General features: G+C 48.5%; 1 protein-coding gene across 5 annotated transcripts in view; it reads right to left on the reverse strand.

The window, feature by feature from the left end:
• The window catches only part of ATXN10 (ataxin 10), a 166,517-nt gene that overhangs the window by 110,235 nt on the left and 40,408 nt on the right, over window positions 1-15,874 (reverse strand). For 4 of the 5 annotated variants that reach the window (XM_086712011.1, XM_086712009.1, XM_086712010.1 and 1 more), the window contains one exon: window positions 13,676-13,834. The exons of the other annotated variant lie outside the window; for it this stretch is intronic. In XM_086712011.1, coding sequence (XP_086568137.1) covers window positions 13,676-13,834 — 159 coding nt within the window. The remainder of the gene's footprint in view (window positions 1-13,675; window positions 13,835-15,874) is intronic. 5 annotated transcript variants of the gene reach the window in all.

The raw sequence follows: 15,874 nt of genomic DNA on the forward strand, positions 1-15,874 counted from the left end.
ATAAGTTCAGGTATAAACAGAAAACACATAAAACTGTTTTACTCAGAAGGTTAAGTGCTAAAATCAACCAGAGCAACGGGACATGTCATACATTTTATTTAAACATATGCCAACAGCCTGGTAAGGCACACGGGCTTGATTACCTCGTCCGTAAAAGCTCTCGAGTTACCAACAAAACATCCTCACTGTCAAGCAAACCACTCATCTAAACTCAGAGATCAACGTATGAAGACCCGGAGGCAAAGATTACCAGCGTCCTTCTTCAAAGTACCCCTGTGACAACTAAAAAGACTGTCGTATTATTAATTACTTCTGAATCGTATCTGCCGGAGGGCGTCTCCAGTCTTAGGAACTAAAGAGGATACTGTTTATAACCATGGTTATAGCAGTTAGGGTGACTGTGAAGCATTAAATATATTTATGGACACGGTTTATCTAACTCTTTAACCAAAAAGTTAACAGATGTGTTTCAGCATAACCAAATGATGCAGATTAACGACAACACGTCGTCACTCGTAAAACACCAAAAGCTAAATAAGTATTCTATTTCTTCACAGCCTTCAAAATAACTGACTGACACTCTTGATACGAAATATTTCTAGTAATAACGGATATATTCAAAATTCTCAGACAGTTTTCATACGAGGTTAAGTCCTCAAACTGCAACGGCAGAAACTGACGCATTTCAAGCCAGGTTCGCAGAAGTGATCGTAAAGCACGTTCATAATTGAGCCTTCTGGAGCTCAACACATTTTCCCAAGAACATTCGTTCAAAGCGCAATGCTCCAAACGGCCAGGAGCTAGGTCAGAAGCCGTCTTCCCAAACGCTAACAGTGGAGAAAGATTCACACACAGAGAATTAGGCAAAAATGTCTTAGGGGCAACACACACACTTCATGGATCAGAGAAAAACAAAGTTTATCTAACCAGAGGGCCAGGGCAGGACGTTCAGGAGGCTGGAGGAGAGCAGGGCATTTAAATTACCGGTGACAAAAAGGACTTGGAAAAACAGCATGGCAGTGCGCTCAGGGAACCACAGCCAGGAAAACACGACGAGGGTTTAAAGAGGGTTTCAGGGGGTGCCAGGGTGGCTCAGTCGGTTAAGCGTCCGACTTCGGCTCAGGTCATGATCTCGCGGTTTGTGGGTCCGAGCCCCACGTCAGGCTCTGCGCTGACGGCTAACTCCATGACGACCATGCCCTCCTTTGAGACACTGGGCATGGCGCCCTTTCTTTTTTTGACCAATTTTATTGATCTTAAAGAAACAATCTTGCCTTGGTTAATTTTTTCTAGTGTGTTTCTGTTTTCTGGGTCACTGACTTTGGCCCCGATTTCTTACTGTTCGCTTTTTCCTGCTGCCTACTCGGGTTTTACTGTGCTCTTCTGTCTTCACAAAGTACAACCTAAGGTCACTGCTTTCAGACCTTTCTTCTTTTCTGGTAGAAACATTTAAAATTATAAATTGCCTTGCAAGCACTGCTTTAGCTTTATCCCACAAATCCTTAGACTTTCATTATCCTTCAGTTCAAAAGACTAACTTGCCCTGCGATTTCTCCTTTGACAAATCAATTATTTAGATGAGCTAATTGCCAAAAACTTGGAATATTTCTAGATATCATCTGATTATGGTTTTCTAATGTAAATTCACTGCGGTCAGAGACTCTGTCTCTGTCTGTTCTCAATCATTCTCATATATTTACTGAGACTTTACAGCCCAGACTAGGGTCTAGATTGGTGAACATGACATGTGCAGTTGAAAAGAAAGTAGATTTTCCAAGTTCTGAGATGATATCCTACAACATCTCTCAGGGGAAGGTGCTTCTGAGTTCATCTATGTCCACACTGACATCTGTCCACTCCAGTGAATGGCTGAAAAGCAGGAGTGAACATCTCCAACTATCACTCCCAATTCCCAGCATAAAGGACTCACAATGTGCCCTCCTGCCTCAGACAACCATAAATGCAGGGAAAACACGACACTACAGTTTTTAGACAACCGACAAAAGACCCAAGTCAAGTAGGTTGTGGAAATGAAAGGCACTTTGGAGAATTCCTTCCTAAACAAATAAAAAATTCTAATAAGCGTGTGATAAATGTGATTTCAGATCAGTATGTTTATAAAATCCTTACGGCCCAACAGCAGACTGGGACACACTCGGTGGAGGAAGGGGTAAGTCTCCCACAGTGGAGTGGGTGCTGAACAGGTGGAAATGGGGCTGAAAAAGTTTCCAGGGACGTGGGGCGGTGAGGGCAAGGGCGATGGGCGGGGACAGAGGAAAGACGCGTCACAGTCACTGTGGCACTCGGCCGCCGCGACCATCTACAGCGCCTAGAGCAGAAAGGAAAGCGGATCCGCACTTTCACCTTTACACCGAGAAGTGCAACCACAGCAAATGGCTAAACCTCAAAAGTGAGATGACACAACCCTGACGAAACCCTGAGTAGGGCAAAGACCTCTGCGTCCATCACCAAAAATCTATAGGACATAAAAAGACGGACAACTTCATCTACCAAGACATCAAAAAAAATGTTTTAATGTTTATTTATTTTGAGGGAGGGGGCGTGAGTGGGAGAGAGGAGCAGAGAGAGGAAGAGGGGATCCCCGGCAGGCTCCACACTCAACAGGGAGCCCAACGCGGGGCTCGATCCCACAACCGCGAGATCACGACCTGAGCCGAGATCAAGAGTCAGATGGTTAACCGACCGAGCCACCCGGGCACCCCTCAAAAATTTTTACATAAAAAAATGCCACACACAAAATCAAAAGACAAGGAAGTGAGACAAATATCTGCGTTTTATTTCATAGAAAAGACCACCGGCCCTAATTTAGAAAATATTCTTCAGCTACAGATAAGACCGACCTCCTAAAGGAAAAACAGGTCAAGAAAATGAGAACGAACATAAAAGAAAAATAGGCTCTTCAACATCTAAAGCGGTGCTCAGCCTCGGAACAAGAAAAACAGAAGATAAAACTCTGTAACGACGCCACTTCAAACCTCGGCAAGATCGGCGCTCCCAACACTTTGAGAGCACACTCTGTTAGCACCGAGGTAGCAAACCGGGTCCTCTCAATGGCCAAGGGGAGTGTCCGTTGGTACAACAGCTATGAAGGACCTCTTGGCAGTATCTGTTAAAATATAAAAAGCACATTTCCTTTGGCCTAGTAATTGCACCTATGAATTTATCGGACAGTCGTTCGTACTCGCCAACGTGCAACGTGACGTACGTATGAACGAGGCTACTCACCGCCACATTCTGTAGTTACGAAATACAGGGGGCCTAGATGTTCACCAGTAAGGGGCCAATGAAATAAATCGAGGTATAGTCACACAACAGAAGACAAAAGACAGTTCTTTATACACTTCTAGGGAAAGATCTCACAAGTCTACCATCTGGTTAGAAAAGCAAGAGACTCAACGGTGTGTCGAGGATGAACGGGCGGCCCACCTGTTCAGGGGCCGGGGCCGGGGCCGGGGAAGCTATGAATGGAATGGGAGAATGAATCTCCCCCCAAGTTAAAAAGATCATTTAAGTATATCCTGGGAAATTCACCTCAAGTTGGTTTCTCCTTACTGCCCTACGGTGGTGTGACACCACCTGGTGGCCCGGGCGGCTCAGCGTCCCAGGGAGAGGGCCGTGGCGGTGGACGAGTCCGGTCGGTCCCGTCTTACCAGGAGCTACTTCTGGGCAGGGAAAGCTCAGCCATTTCTCCAAAGCGACTTGACTAACAAATCTCTATGTCTCTCCCCAAACGGACACAGAAAAACAGAAACCCAAGACGAGGTCACTTCACCTCCCTGTCAGGGCGACTCGGCGGCACAGCGCTCAGGTCACCTAAAATCTTGGTTACAAAGCACCACTACCGCGCAGTCCTCACCGCCCCCTGCAGCGCGACTGCACCCGCCAAGCACGTCACCCACGACACGCTGCCAGGGCGCCTCTCCTCTCCCCCCGGTGCCAACGCCGTGCCCTCTCCCGACCCGCGCTGCCCTCGGCCTGGAGTTTCAGCTCCCGCCCTCCAGAAGCCCCCCTCGCAGGCGAGCTCCCAGCCCCGGGCTTCCACGGCACCCCGTGCTCCGTCTTCTGGAACTTCCACGCTGGCCGCACCACAGGACGTCTCCGCTTAGGTGCACGGTGGGCGTCTCCAATCCCGCACGGCCCGCACAGAACTCCCGATCTCCCCACCGCCGGCCGACAAGCCCAGACCCTGGCCGGCGCCCCTGCCTTTCTGCTCCCAACCTCACCCCACACCCCCAACCCGCATGAAGCCCCACGGGCTCTCCCTGCAGAGCACATTCAACCTGCGCGCTTCTCCTCACCCCCACGCCACCACCCTCAGCCAAGCCGCCCGCGCCCCCTGCCCGGACCTGGAGGCCACGGCTGCCCCCACTCTACCCACCCCCCCCCAACCCCCAGCTCAGCCTCCGCCCGGAGGCCAGAAGGAGCTTTTAAATCGCAGACCAGGTCGGTACAAATTCTGCTCAGAACTCTGCGAGCCCCTCCCATGGCACAGAGAGAAGGCCAACGACGTCTTCCCGGTTCACGAGGCCCGAAGCAACTGGTTTCCAGCCGCCCCTCGGGCTGTGTGTTCCGCCCAGGGCTCTGAAACCACCCTGGGCCCTGTCCCGCAACAGAGGCCTCTGCTGGGGCGAGGGGTGGGGGACAGAAGGGGGAGGGGGGAGGGGGAAAGGGGGGGTCTCCGCGCTCTGGGGACTCACTGCTCCACATGTCCCTCCCGACTGGCCTCCACCTTTACCACACAGGCTATCAAGCAGGCCGGTGACCCTGTTCTCAGCTCAGTGTCACTGCCTCAGGAGGGACTTCCCTGAACTCCCAATTCCAAAGCAGCACCCGGCCCCTCCAAGCCCCATCACCGCGCTGGAGGACTCTGCTGAAGTCAAATACTCCTCGTTTTTCTTCACAGTCTGTGCCCCGCACCAATCGTATTTAAATGATTACTAATAAGGGGCACCAGGGTGGCTCAGTCAGCTAAGCATCTGACTTCGGCTCACGTCATGATCTCATGGTTCGGGAGTTCGAGCCCCAAGTCGGGCTCTGTGCTGACAGCTCGGAGCCTGGAGCCTGCTTCGGATTCTGTGTCTCCTTCTCTCTCTCTCTGCGCCTCCCTCTCTCTCTCTCTCTCTCTCTCTCTCTCTCAAAAATAAACAAACATTAAAAAAAATTTTTTTAATAAAAAATAAGTTACTACGAATAAAACAGCAAATGCTACAGTGTTTGCTCCGAGCCGAGCACCACTAGAAGGACAGCTTTGTAAACACAACTGGGTGTGTATCTTTTCTCAGGCATTTATCTGGCATCTTATGTACTTATTTGGGGGGTTTTTGTTCATTATCGGTCTCTCTCCCTAAAACATAATGTCTTCTTAATTTTGAACCTCCAGAGCCACAAACACTGCCTGGCACACGTTAAAGAATCAATGATCCGGGGCGCCTGGGTGGCGCAGTCGGTTAAGCGTCCGACTTCAGCCAGGTCACGATCTCGCGGTCCGTGAGTTCGAGCCCCGCGTCGGGCTATGGGCTGATGGCTCAGAGCCTGGAGCCTGTTTCCGATTCTGTGTCTCCCTCTCTCTCTGACCCTCCCCCGTTCATGCTCTGTCTCTCTCTGTCCCAAAAATAAATAAACGTTGAAAAAAAAAAAATTAAAAAATAAAAAGAATCAATGATCACTGACTTCATCAATCAGTTCCTGTTTGAAGTGAGCGTTTTAAGTTTCCTGAGTTTCCTACAAGCGTGCGCAGGGCAGGAGGGGTCTCCAACTCACAAGTTCTCCGAGAGAAAAGCAGGTCAGATCGTCGCACGGAGGGCAAATTATTCCTTGCGCGGAGCCCAAAGCCCCTTCTCCTGGGCACGGTGGACAGGCCTGCCAGCAGGGTCCTCACGGCAGACCCGAAGTCAGTCAGAGCAAAGCTGCTTCAGAGTATTTGCCAGTGCAAGCCAGGCCCCAGACTGGAGGTGGGGGCGGGGGGGGGGGGGGGAGGGTACTATGGGCTCTCAGGTCAGTACCTCAACCCAGGAGACGTTGATGAGCGCCTCGAGACGCACAGATGGACTGTTCAGTTTTCAGAGTTTCTTTGCATTTTTGAGTTATCCAGGCAAGTACTGGGTGGCAATGAGGTCAAGGTCACACTCACTGGGTCACCAGTCAAATGCAACACCATACGCTTTAACAGTCACCAGAATTAAATACCAGCTCGCTCGCTTTAACCAAATGTAATTAAAAAGGCAAAGCCATCAGAGCAAAGGACAAGAATGACATCTTCCCATGATGCTACATAAGAAGAGGCTGGAACGACTACCGCCACTGAGGCCTCAGAGCGACAGCAAGGGACACGGTGTTGTTAACCAACAGTCCCCAAGGCAGACCAACCACCCCAGCACCTGGGTTGTTTTTATTTTTACTTTTTTAAGTAGGCTGTATGCCCAGCGTGGAGCCCAATGTGAGGCTTTAACTCTCGATCCCAAGATCAAGACCTGATGTGGGATCAAAAGCCAGACACGTAAGCAAATGAGCCACCCAGGCGCCCCAATCCATATGCCTTTAAACACAGGGGACGTGAGGGGCGCCTGGGTGGCGCAGTCGGTTAAGCGTCCGACTTCAGCCAGGTCACGATCTCGCGGTCCGTGAGTTCGAGCCCTGCGTCGGGCTCTGGGCTGATGGCTCGGAGCCTGGAGCCTGCTTCCGATTCTGTGTCTCCCTCTCTCTCTGCCCCTCCCCCGTTCATGCTCTGTCTCTCTCTGTCCCAAAAATAAATAAACGTTGAAAAAAAAAAATAAATAAATAAATAAAAATAAACACAGGGGACGTGAAGTTCAAAAGCGTGGAAGCGTCTAACCTAAATCAGCCCCGTCGTTTAAGAATTAAAGAAAGAGAGGCCCACAGAGGTTTAGTGTCCTGGGGAAGGTCCCTCAGTTACCTGAAAGTCAAGACAAGAGCTCCATCTCTGACTTCCGGGGCTTCTCCGAAAATGCTCCCCTTTAGAGAGCTTGCCGCTTGCTCAAGCAGCCCTTTGGGAGAGAAGTTTCAGGTGAACTTAGCGTCTGGTTCTTCGTGTCATCTTCAGTTCAAAGTGACCAAGCGTAAAATTCCTCCATTCTTTTTTTCCGTTTTCTTTTGCGAAAGATTTTACCTTTAAGTAACATCTGCACCCAACATGGGGCTCAAACCCACAACCCTGAGATCAAGAGTCTCACGCTCCACGGACTGAGCCAGCCACGCGCCCCCTCCATTTTTTTTTTCCCCCACACAAGAAAGAGGAAACGTCTACTGGTGAGTGAAGATAGCGGCATCTGTACTTTAACGATTTCGAGGACGAGAATAACTGTCACTCACCTTCAACCTATGCAAAGGGCAGGAAAAAAGCATCCTGTGTGGACATCCATACAAACAACTGAATTCTCCGCTACCACGTTCTGGCGTAACATCCAGCATCCAATACTGATGGCAAATACGCAACAGAGCAACGAGAAGATGCCGACGGGAGGGCGACCTTTTCCTTGCACCTTGGAAACGGTCACTGCGATGGCTGTCAATCACGCGTGTCTGTGTTAGTTCCTGAGATTGTTCTTCTAAACATAATATATTCTCCGTGCCAGCATGTCGCATCAAGTTACAAGTGCAATTCTCAACTTTCAACTTAGAATCCACTGCATGTACTTTCTTACCGAACGTCGGCTCGGGGGGAACCGAAGACAAAGACTTTTACAACAGCGAGAGACCCAACCGTGGTCAATGTTTCCTAAGTTACAGATTTGACATCTGTGATTAAACTCTTCTGGAGAACAACCATCTCTGTAAATTCCGAAATTCTGTGGCAGTGTTGTGTGAGGGAGGTGGGTCCTTCTGATCCGAAACCTGAAACGCCACAAGGACATCTAGAGACTGTAAGTAAGGCTCCACTAACACTCCAGACGTCACGGAAGAGAACAAATGGTCTTGGGGAGGGTCAGAAATATCTTCTAGCAAAGGCAGGAGTTGGAGTAGAAAGGGCATCAGAGAAAGAGATTTATTTTACAAAAAGAGAAAACGAGAAATGTGATACTTTTGTTAAGTCCTGAACTGCACGCACAGACACACGAGCTGAACGCCCTCCCTCACGTGTACGAGGGTCCCAGGCCGGCTTTGCCTATTACTTTCTGTTTCTGGTGCCAAAACGCACTCATGCAGGCCAAGAGGCAAAACGCCTCCGCTTAATCTTGAAATTCATCACCGAAATGTGATTACAGAAAAGCTAACATTCACAAATCAAGCTGTCGACGTCAAAGCACTGACCACATATCTGCATCATTTTCCATACTGGCTAAAAACCCAGATGCATCAAGGTCCTTCTTTCCATCTCCTTTCTCTCGATCTTCCTCATTTATAAATGCTGTTAATAAGGTATGTGAACAATTACAGATTAATTATTGTCTACAGGACAGTGTTCCTACTCCACACAGAAAGTGCTAAAAGCCATCTCTAAGCATCAAGAAGCAGACATACAGGGGCACCTGGGTGGCTCAGTTGGTTAAGTGTCCAACTCTCCATCTTGGCTCGGGTCATGATCTCACGTTTGTGAGTTCAAGCCCCTCCTCGGGCTCCACACTGAGAGCGCGGGGCCTCCTTGGGATTCTCCCTCTCTCTCTGCCCCTCCCCTGCTTGCTCTCTCTCTCTCTCAAAATAAATGAATAAACTTAAAAAAAAAAAAAAAGACAAAGAGCAGTATGCCATTGACAAACGGAGTTATTGCTAAAGTTAAGGTTTTAGGTAAATTTTTTCAAACGAGATCCCTGTCTTATCCCCACTTCCACATAAGCACGAAGCACACAGTATCAAAGCCACACTTACAAAATATCTCAGGGACTGTGAAAACCTAGAAAATGCTTTCATACCGCGCTAATTAAGCGAAGAATCTGATTTAACCAGGTTCTGGAAAAAGAACGCTCCTATTCGTTTCTGAGGCCAGGGAAATCCCACCCACAGCTGCTTCCTACAGCAATCTGGACAAAGCTTCCAAAGCTGGTATAGAAAGGAACCTTCTTCTCTTTGACAAGTAAGTAACATCTTCACTAAGGCAGAAAATCCCCCTAGAACACAAATAAGCTATACCCTCTGCAAAAGACAGCAGCCGGGATCTCCTAAGGCACCTTTACTGTAGGATTTAGAGGAGTTCAAACACCAAGACCCAACCCCTGGATTCATGCGGGGTCATGTCAGAGCAGGAAAACGTCCTTCACACCTACAAACAAAAGGAGCAAATATTTTTAGAAGGACGTTATCCCAATAACTCAAACCGAGTAACGCCAGAGCCCTTGGCGCCCACGCTTCCCTGCGTCCCTGGTGTATCCAAACAAAGGACCCGGCTACTGAAACCTTGCATTTGTCCCTTTCCAAGAAAAGACACCAAACCCATGAATTCTAACACTGTTGTGTCTTGTACTCTTTGCCAACCATCCCATCGCGTTAGCAGGCGAGACGGAGAAGGGCGGATGCTCCCTAATTGTCAGAGATGGACGGGTTCATATTTAACGTAAAAAGTAACAATGTTGTGGGAAGCCTCTGGATGCTGGGACAGCTCAGAGACTGCGTCTCATCTCACTGCGCTTTGCAAGGAACGCACTTTGCACAAACTGAAGGCCTGTGGCTGGCGCCCAGCAAGTCTGTCGGTGCCATTTCTCTAACATTTGCTTGTGTCTCTGGTCACATTCCGGGAATTCTCACAGTATTTCAAACTTGTTTATTATTGTATTTGTTACGATGATCTGTGACCAGTGATTATCCTTCACTGAAAGCTCAGATGATGGTTAGCGTTTTTCAGCAATAAAGTGTTTTTTAAGTAAAGTACATACACTGCTTTTTTAAGAGCTAATGCTATTGCACACTTCATAAACTACCCTACGGTGTAAACACAACTTTTTTTTTTTTAAATGTTTGTTTATTTTTGAGAGAGACAGAGCGTGAGCAGGGGAGGGGCAGAGAGAGGGGAAGACACAGAATCCGAAGCAGGTTCCAGGCCCTGAGCTGTCAGCACAGAGCCCGACACGGGGCTCGAACCCATGAACCGCAAGATCATGACCTGAGCCGAAATCAGACGCTTAACTGACTAAGCCACCCAGGCGCCCCAACACTGCTTTTACATGCACTGGGAAACCAAAAATTTCACTTGAGTCTTTTTTCTCCAATACTCGCTTTACTGCAGTGGTCTGGAACCAGACCTGCAGCATCGCTGACAAAATACGGCTGTATTTTGTGATCTCATTCTTCTCATTCTTGTTTAGCGAATGCGCAGCTCCTCTGACACAAATCAAAGTGTCAGCGCTGCGCCAGCGGAAGACATCAGTTACCACCGCCACTTTCCATCCTTCTTCCTGGCCGCTTCCACCTGGTGACCCGTGAGAACTCTCACTTGAGCTACTCCGAAGCAGACTGCACCTTCTGCCCTTGACCCCTGCTGCCAGAGAACTGCCGATGGCCAAAACCCAGATCTAAGATACTTAACACACGAAACAGACTTCCACTGAAAACTGTGCTAAGTAAGCAGACTCTAAGGATTCATCCACCGTGCTCAATTATAAAACAACCCATACGGAGGAAGGTAATCTAAGTCAAGCACAGTATCCTAATATTTTCAGACACCAACTTGTGTTTGTGTGCAAATGGGTAATTCAAATACAAATGAATGCTGGGAAAACTAAATAATTTTTAAATGAGGCATAATTTCAGGAGGACAATAAAGTTCACACTGAAAGAGACCCAAACTGAGAAAGTGCCTCTGAAACGCAAGTGGCACAGGGGCGCCTGGGGGGCTCCGTCGGTTGAGTGTCTGGCTTCAGCTCAGGTCACGATCTCGCTGTTCATGAGGTCAAGCCCCATACTGGGCTCGCTGCTGTCGCACAGAGACCGCTTCAGACCCTCTGCCCTTTCTCTCTGCCCCTCCCCGGCTTGCACTCTCTCAAAATTAAATAAAAACATTAAAATAGTAAAAAACTTTTAAAAATAAATTAAAAAAAAATGCAAGCGGCACTACTGGCAGCTCCGGGCTCCCCCCACTTGGACACAAGCTGTGCCCCGAACTCACTGGCCGCTACGTGAAAACACACATAAAAACAGATCTTACGGAAAACGGAAGAACAGGACTAAAAGCAACAGGATTTTTGATGAATTCTACAATGATGAAAGGAAGGGCCAATTCCTCAAGACATAACAATTACAGACAGGTATGTGCCTAACAACAGAGCCCAAAAATAAGGGACACAAAAACCGACTGGTCTGACTAGACAGACAGAATACGGTCCCCTTCCAGGAATGCGTGGAACAGGTGGACAGAAGACCATCAAGAAATAGAAGGTCTGGGACGCGTGGGTGGCTCAGTCGGTTAAGCATTCGACATCAGTTCAGGTCATGATCTCGGGGTCTGTGAGTTCGAGCCCCACGTCAGGCTCTGTGCAGACAGCTCGGAACCTGGAGCCCACTTCCAATTCTGTCTCTCTCTCTCTCTCTCTCTCTCTCTCTCTCTCTCTCTGCTTCTCCCCTGCTCACGTTGTTTGTCTCTCTCAAAAATAAACATAGAAAGAAAGAAAGAAAGGGAAAGAGAGACGGAGGGAGAGAGAGAGAGAGAGAGAGAGAGAAAGAAAGAAAGAACCAAAGACAGAAAGAAGGAAGGAAAAAAAGGAAAAAGAAAGACAAACAGAGGTTCAACAGGCGTCTAGACAGCGCCCCCACCAAACCCAAATCCACAGCACGTGGGACAGTCTGCATGACAGACCAGGTGCTCGGCCATAAAACACACCTCAACATATTTAAAAATGAAAAACGGGGGGCACCTGGGTGGCTCAGTCGGTTAAGTACCCAACTTCAGCTCAGATCACGATCTCACAGTTCATGGATTCGAGCCCCGCGTGGGGCCCTGTGCTGACAGCTCAGAGCCTGGAGCCTGCTTCAGATTCTGTGTCTCCCCCCCCTCCCCGCCCCTCCCCTGCTTGCTCTGTCTCTGTCTCTCAAAAACAAACAAAAATGTAAATTAAAAAAAAAAACTTAACTGAAGAAATTAATAAGGCCTAAATAAATGGAAAGATACCTCTATACATGGACTGGAAAACTTAATCTAGTTAAAATGGCAACATTCCTCAAGCTGATCTACAGATCCATGTTATCTCTACCAAAACTCTAGCTGCTTTTCCGAACAAGCTGAAAAGCTGACCCAAAAATTAATATGTAACACAAGGGACCCAGAACGGCCCAAAAAATCTTGAATAAGATGAACAAAGTTGGAAGACTTAAGAGTTTTCTGATTCAAAACTTACACAAAGTTAGGGGCGCCTGGGTGGCGCAGTCGGTTAAGCGTCCGACTTCAGCCAGGTCACGATCTCGCGGTCCGTGAGTTCGAGCCCCGCGTCAGGCTCTGGGCTGACTGCTCAGAGCCTGGAGCCTGTTTCCGATTCTGTGTCTCCCTCTCTCTCTGCCCCTCCCCCGTTCATGCTCTGTCTCTCTCTGTCCCAAAAATAAATAAACGTTGAAAAAAAAAAATTAAAAAAAAAAAAAACCTGACACAAAGCTACAGTAATCAAGATAGTGAGGTACTGGCTTAAAAGAGAAGACAGAAGGCAGGAAACAAGAACAAAACATACAAAAACCCTGATGAGAGCCTCAGGGAGCTCCGGGGCAACAACAGAAGACTAAGGCGTCATCAGGGAGCAGGGACTGCTCTGGCCGCCTCCCTCCCACACGTGCACACAGGCCAAGCGGACAAAAGCCCAACACCCTGTGATCCTCCCACAACTCAAGGTCGGCAGGCCTGATGCTTTGGAGGCTGTCAGGGACGGTCAGATGAGGGGCCGTCCTGACGAGATATGGAGCGGTCTGCCCAGCCCCTCAGAATATAAAACCGCTTCAAGCAACGTGGCATCCCGTTGGGATGACAACGGTCGTCCCAGTCATCCGGCCCCTTTTCAGCACGTGGGACGATGGGACTCACGGCTTCTCCTTTTCCTTGCCCACAGGATAACAAACTGTCTAAAACGAACAGTGGCTTCTTGAGTCTTAAAGGATCACAGTCAGCCTCAGCCGTGGCCTGATGTGGAGTCCCCACAAGAGAGCAGAAAGATCACGGGGCCAAAAAAGTGTTCAAACAAATAATGGCCAGAAACTCTCCAAATCTGGCAACGTAAACCTACAGATTTGAGAAGTCGAGGGAACCAAAGACATACTCAAAGAAATCCACATCAAGACATCATAATTAGGCTCCTGAAAAGTCAAAGAAAAATCTTAAAAGCGATTAGAGGGAGATGAGGCGTTATGTACGGGGCCAGGGGATGGACGGACACTACAATTTAGACGACAATGGATGTCTCGGTGGAACACAAGCCGCGAGACACGTATCGACGTCCGATCCGTAACGAACCATCAGGCGCAGCCACGGCGGTGTGACCCGGACGCCCCCAGAGGGCTGCGTGTTCTCAGGCTGCGCCCCGGGCCTCACCGCCTCCCAGGACCCCCGACTCGCCCGTCACCCCACCTTCCCCAGCCTCCAGGTGCTGCCCAGACGCTTTTCTCATTTTGTCCGTATCGTTTAGCGTCAACTTGCTGTTCAGCTACCGGAATTCAAACTCTGGTTTGCTCTGCAAGGAAAGGGATCCGCTCGGATGTTCTTAAGCAATCAGACTGCCAGCGAGGGACTTACGGCCATTCCGACTCGGGCTGCCTCTGGTGAGCTTCGACGACGTCAATCGCGATGTTCAGATTCTCTTCCAGTTCTTTCATTCTCTCAGAGTTCAGGGAGGTGAACAAAATCATTGACGAGTAGGCAACAATTTTCTTGTCTGGATGATTTAAGCAAGACCTTCCAGAGAAAGACATGAGGGCATTAGCCCCATTGAGCAATATGGTAAAATATGGATTCTGACAAACAACAATCACCCGATTAACAAATGCAGTGCATTTGACGTTTCTGAGGATTTAACAAAGAATGACAACACTTTGAAACAAGTACCTTATCTACTGGAAAAAGAGCAATCTAAAATGAGTCGTGACACATTGTTGCCAAAATTAAAGATGCAGCGGACTTTAGGACTTGAAAGCAAAAAGCAAACACCACCCGATTAAAGGAAAAGATAAATGATGACATCTATAAAACGTGAAAACGTTCACTCTTGTTAGAAAAAAGAAACCAAAAGGTAAAACGTGAGACCCCGTTAACTACGGGCACTCCTTTCAGCATCACGAGGGTCAGAGGGTTTACGGGAACGGTGGAAAGATGGTACCCTGGCAAGAGTGGAGCCAAGAGCGTCAGGGTGAGTCCTGCTTCGTCACCTCTCAGCTACGCCATCTTAGTTAGGAAGGTCACTGAGTTACCCATGGCCAATTACGCCCCCGGTTGCGCACTACGGCAGGATTTTTTTTTCCAGTTCCACTTCATCATGCTCTCCTGGAGGAGGTATTATCCATTCATTACAGACAGCAAATGTGTGGACTCTAGCCGCCCAAGTGCACAAAGCCAGTACCTCTCAAAGACGGAACTCAAATTTGGTTACATTTGTCTCACAAACGCGTGCAGGGTGCAAATTACCTCTTTCAGTGTGTTTTCTGATATAAAAATGGACTACGACGACCTCCCTGGCCTATCTCACGGTGCTTCCATGAGGATCAGATTTGACACCGTAAGGACCACCACCGCGTAACCTGTCGCGGCTTCTCTGCCTTGTTCAGGGGCCTCTCTTCTGGGTTTCTGTGACACTCGGATTTACTCGAACTGTGTCCGTCTTACACTACAGTGTGCTCACCTGTTCCTTTATCTCCCCCAAAGCATGGGCTTTTGGGGAATAATAAATAGCTCTAAATTACCCAAATTCCACTCACCTAGCTCAGAACCTCACAGATACTAGGTGTTCAAAATGTTTTAAAGGAAAGAATTCTCAAAAATGAGTAATTTCTATTTCTGTAGCTCGAATTCCACAATTCTTTCCTTCCACCTAAGCTCAATTATCGTGAATCATAAAGATTTGGTGCCTTCAACTCTCATTATTTGGAGGAATTTGAGAGCCAGTCATCGACTCAAGTGAGCTAGGGATCACATTCGAGTTTATGTGATCCTGACATCATACTTTACACGGAAGCCCAGAAAACCGACACGACCGGGGAAGGCAGCAGGGCATTTAGGCAGCAGAGCACCGCCTTTGGACCCGGAGAGCAGCTCTGCCCTTGACCAGCGGTGAGCGGTGAGCGTCGGTTCCTCACCCCGCCCCGCACGGCCGCTCACAGGACAGGAATCGCCCGCACAGAATACCCAACCGGGGCAGAGAAACAGCCACTGCTCGGCCGCCTTACTGCTGCCACGACCACGGACACCCCTCGTGGGCCACGGAGCCTGGACTAGAAGCCAGGCCTCCCACTCTGAGACAGTGCTTCCTACTGCCTACCCTGCCTCCGTTACCCACTCACCTTCTATCCCGGTGCTCAACTTTGTGTGAACTAACAGAAGTTGGTCAAAACAAAGTACCAAATCACCAGGAAAAGCACCATGAAGCAACCTAGACAAACAGATTGGCTGTGCCCATCTTACCGCTCTCCAGATCTATCCAGACAGCCTTGTGCCGGGCACATAACAAGTGCTCGATGGATAAATAATGACCAATTCACTGCCCATACTCCAACGTTTTATGGCTTTTTTTCTTACGAATGTGTTTTCCTATAAATCACAGTGAACTTAACAGTATTTCTTACTTTAATCAAAACTCTTATTTTCTTAAAAAAAAAAAAAAGCCAACATACAATAAAGGGCATAAATCTTGAGTGTACAGCCCAATAAATGATTAGATGTAGATATAACTCCATAACTACCACGCAGGTCAAGACACGGAACATTCCCAGAACCCCAGGAGAC

This window comes from Puma concolor, chromosome B4 (assembly GCF_028749965.1).
Source record: "Puma concolor isolate L17-30 chromosome B4, mPumCon1.1.hap2, whole genome shotgun sequence".
Taxonomy (NCBI): Eukaryota; Metazoa; Chordata; class Mammalia; order Carnivora; family Felidae; genus Puma; species Puma concolor.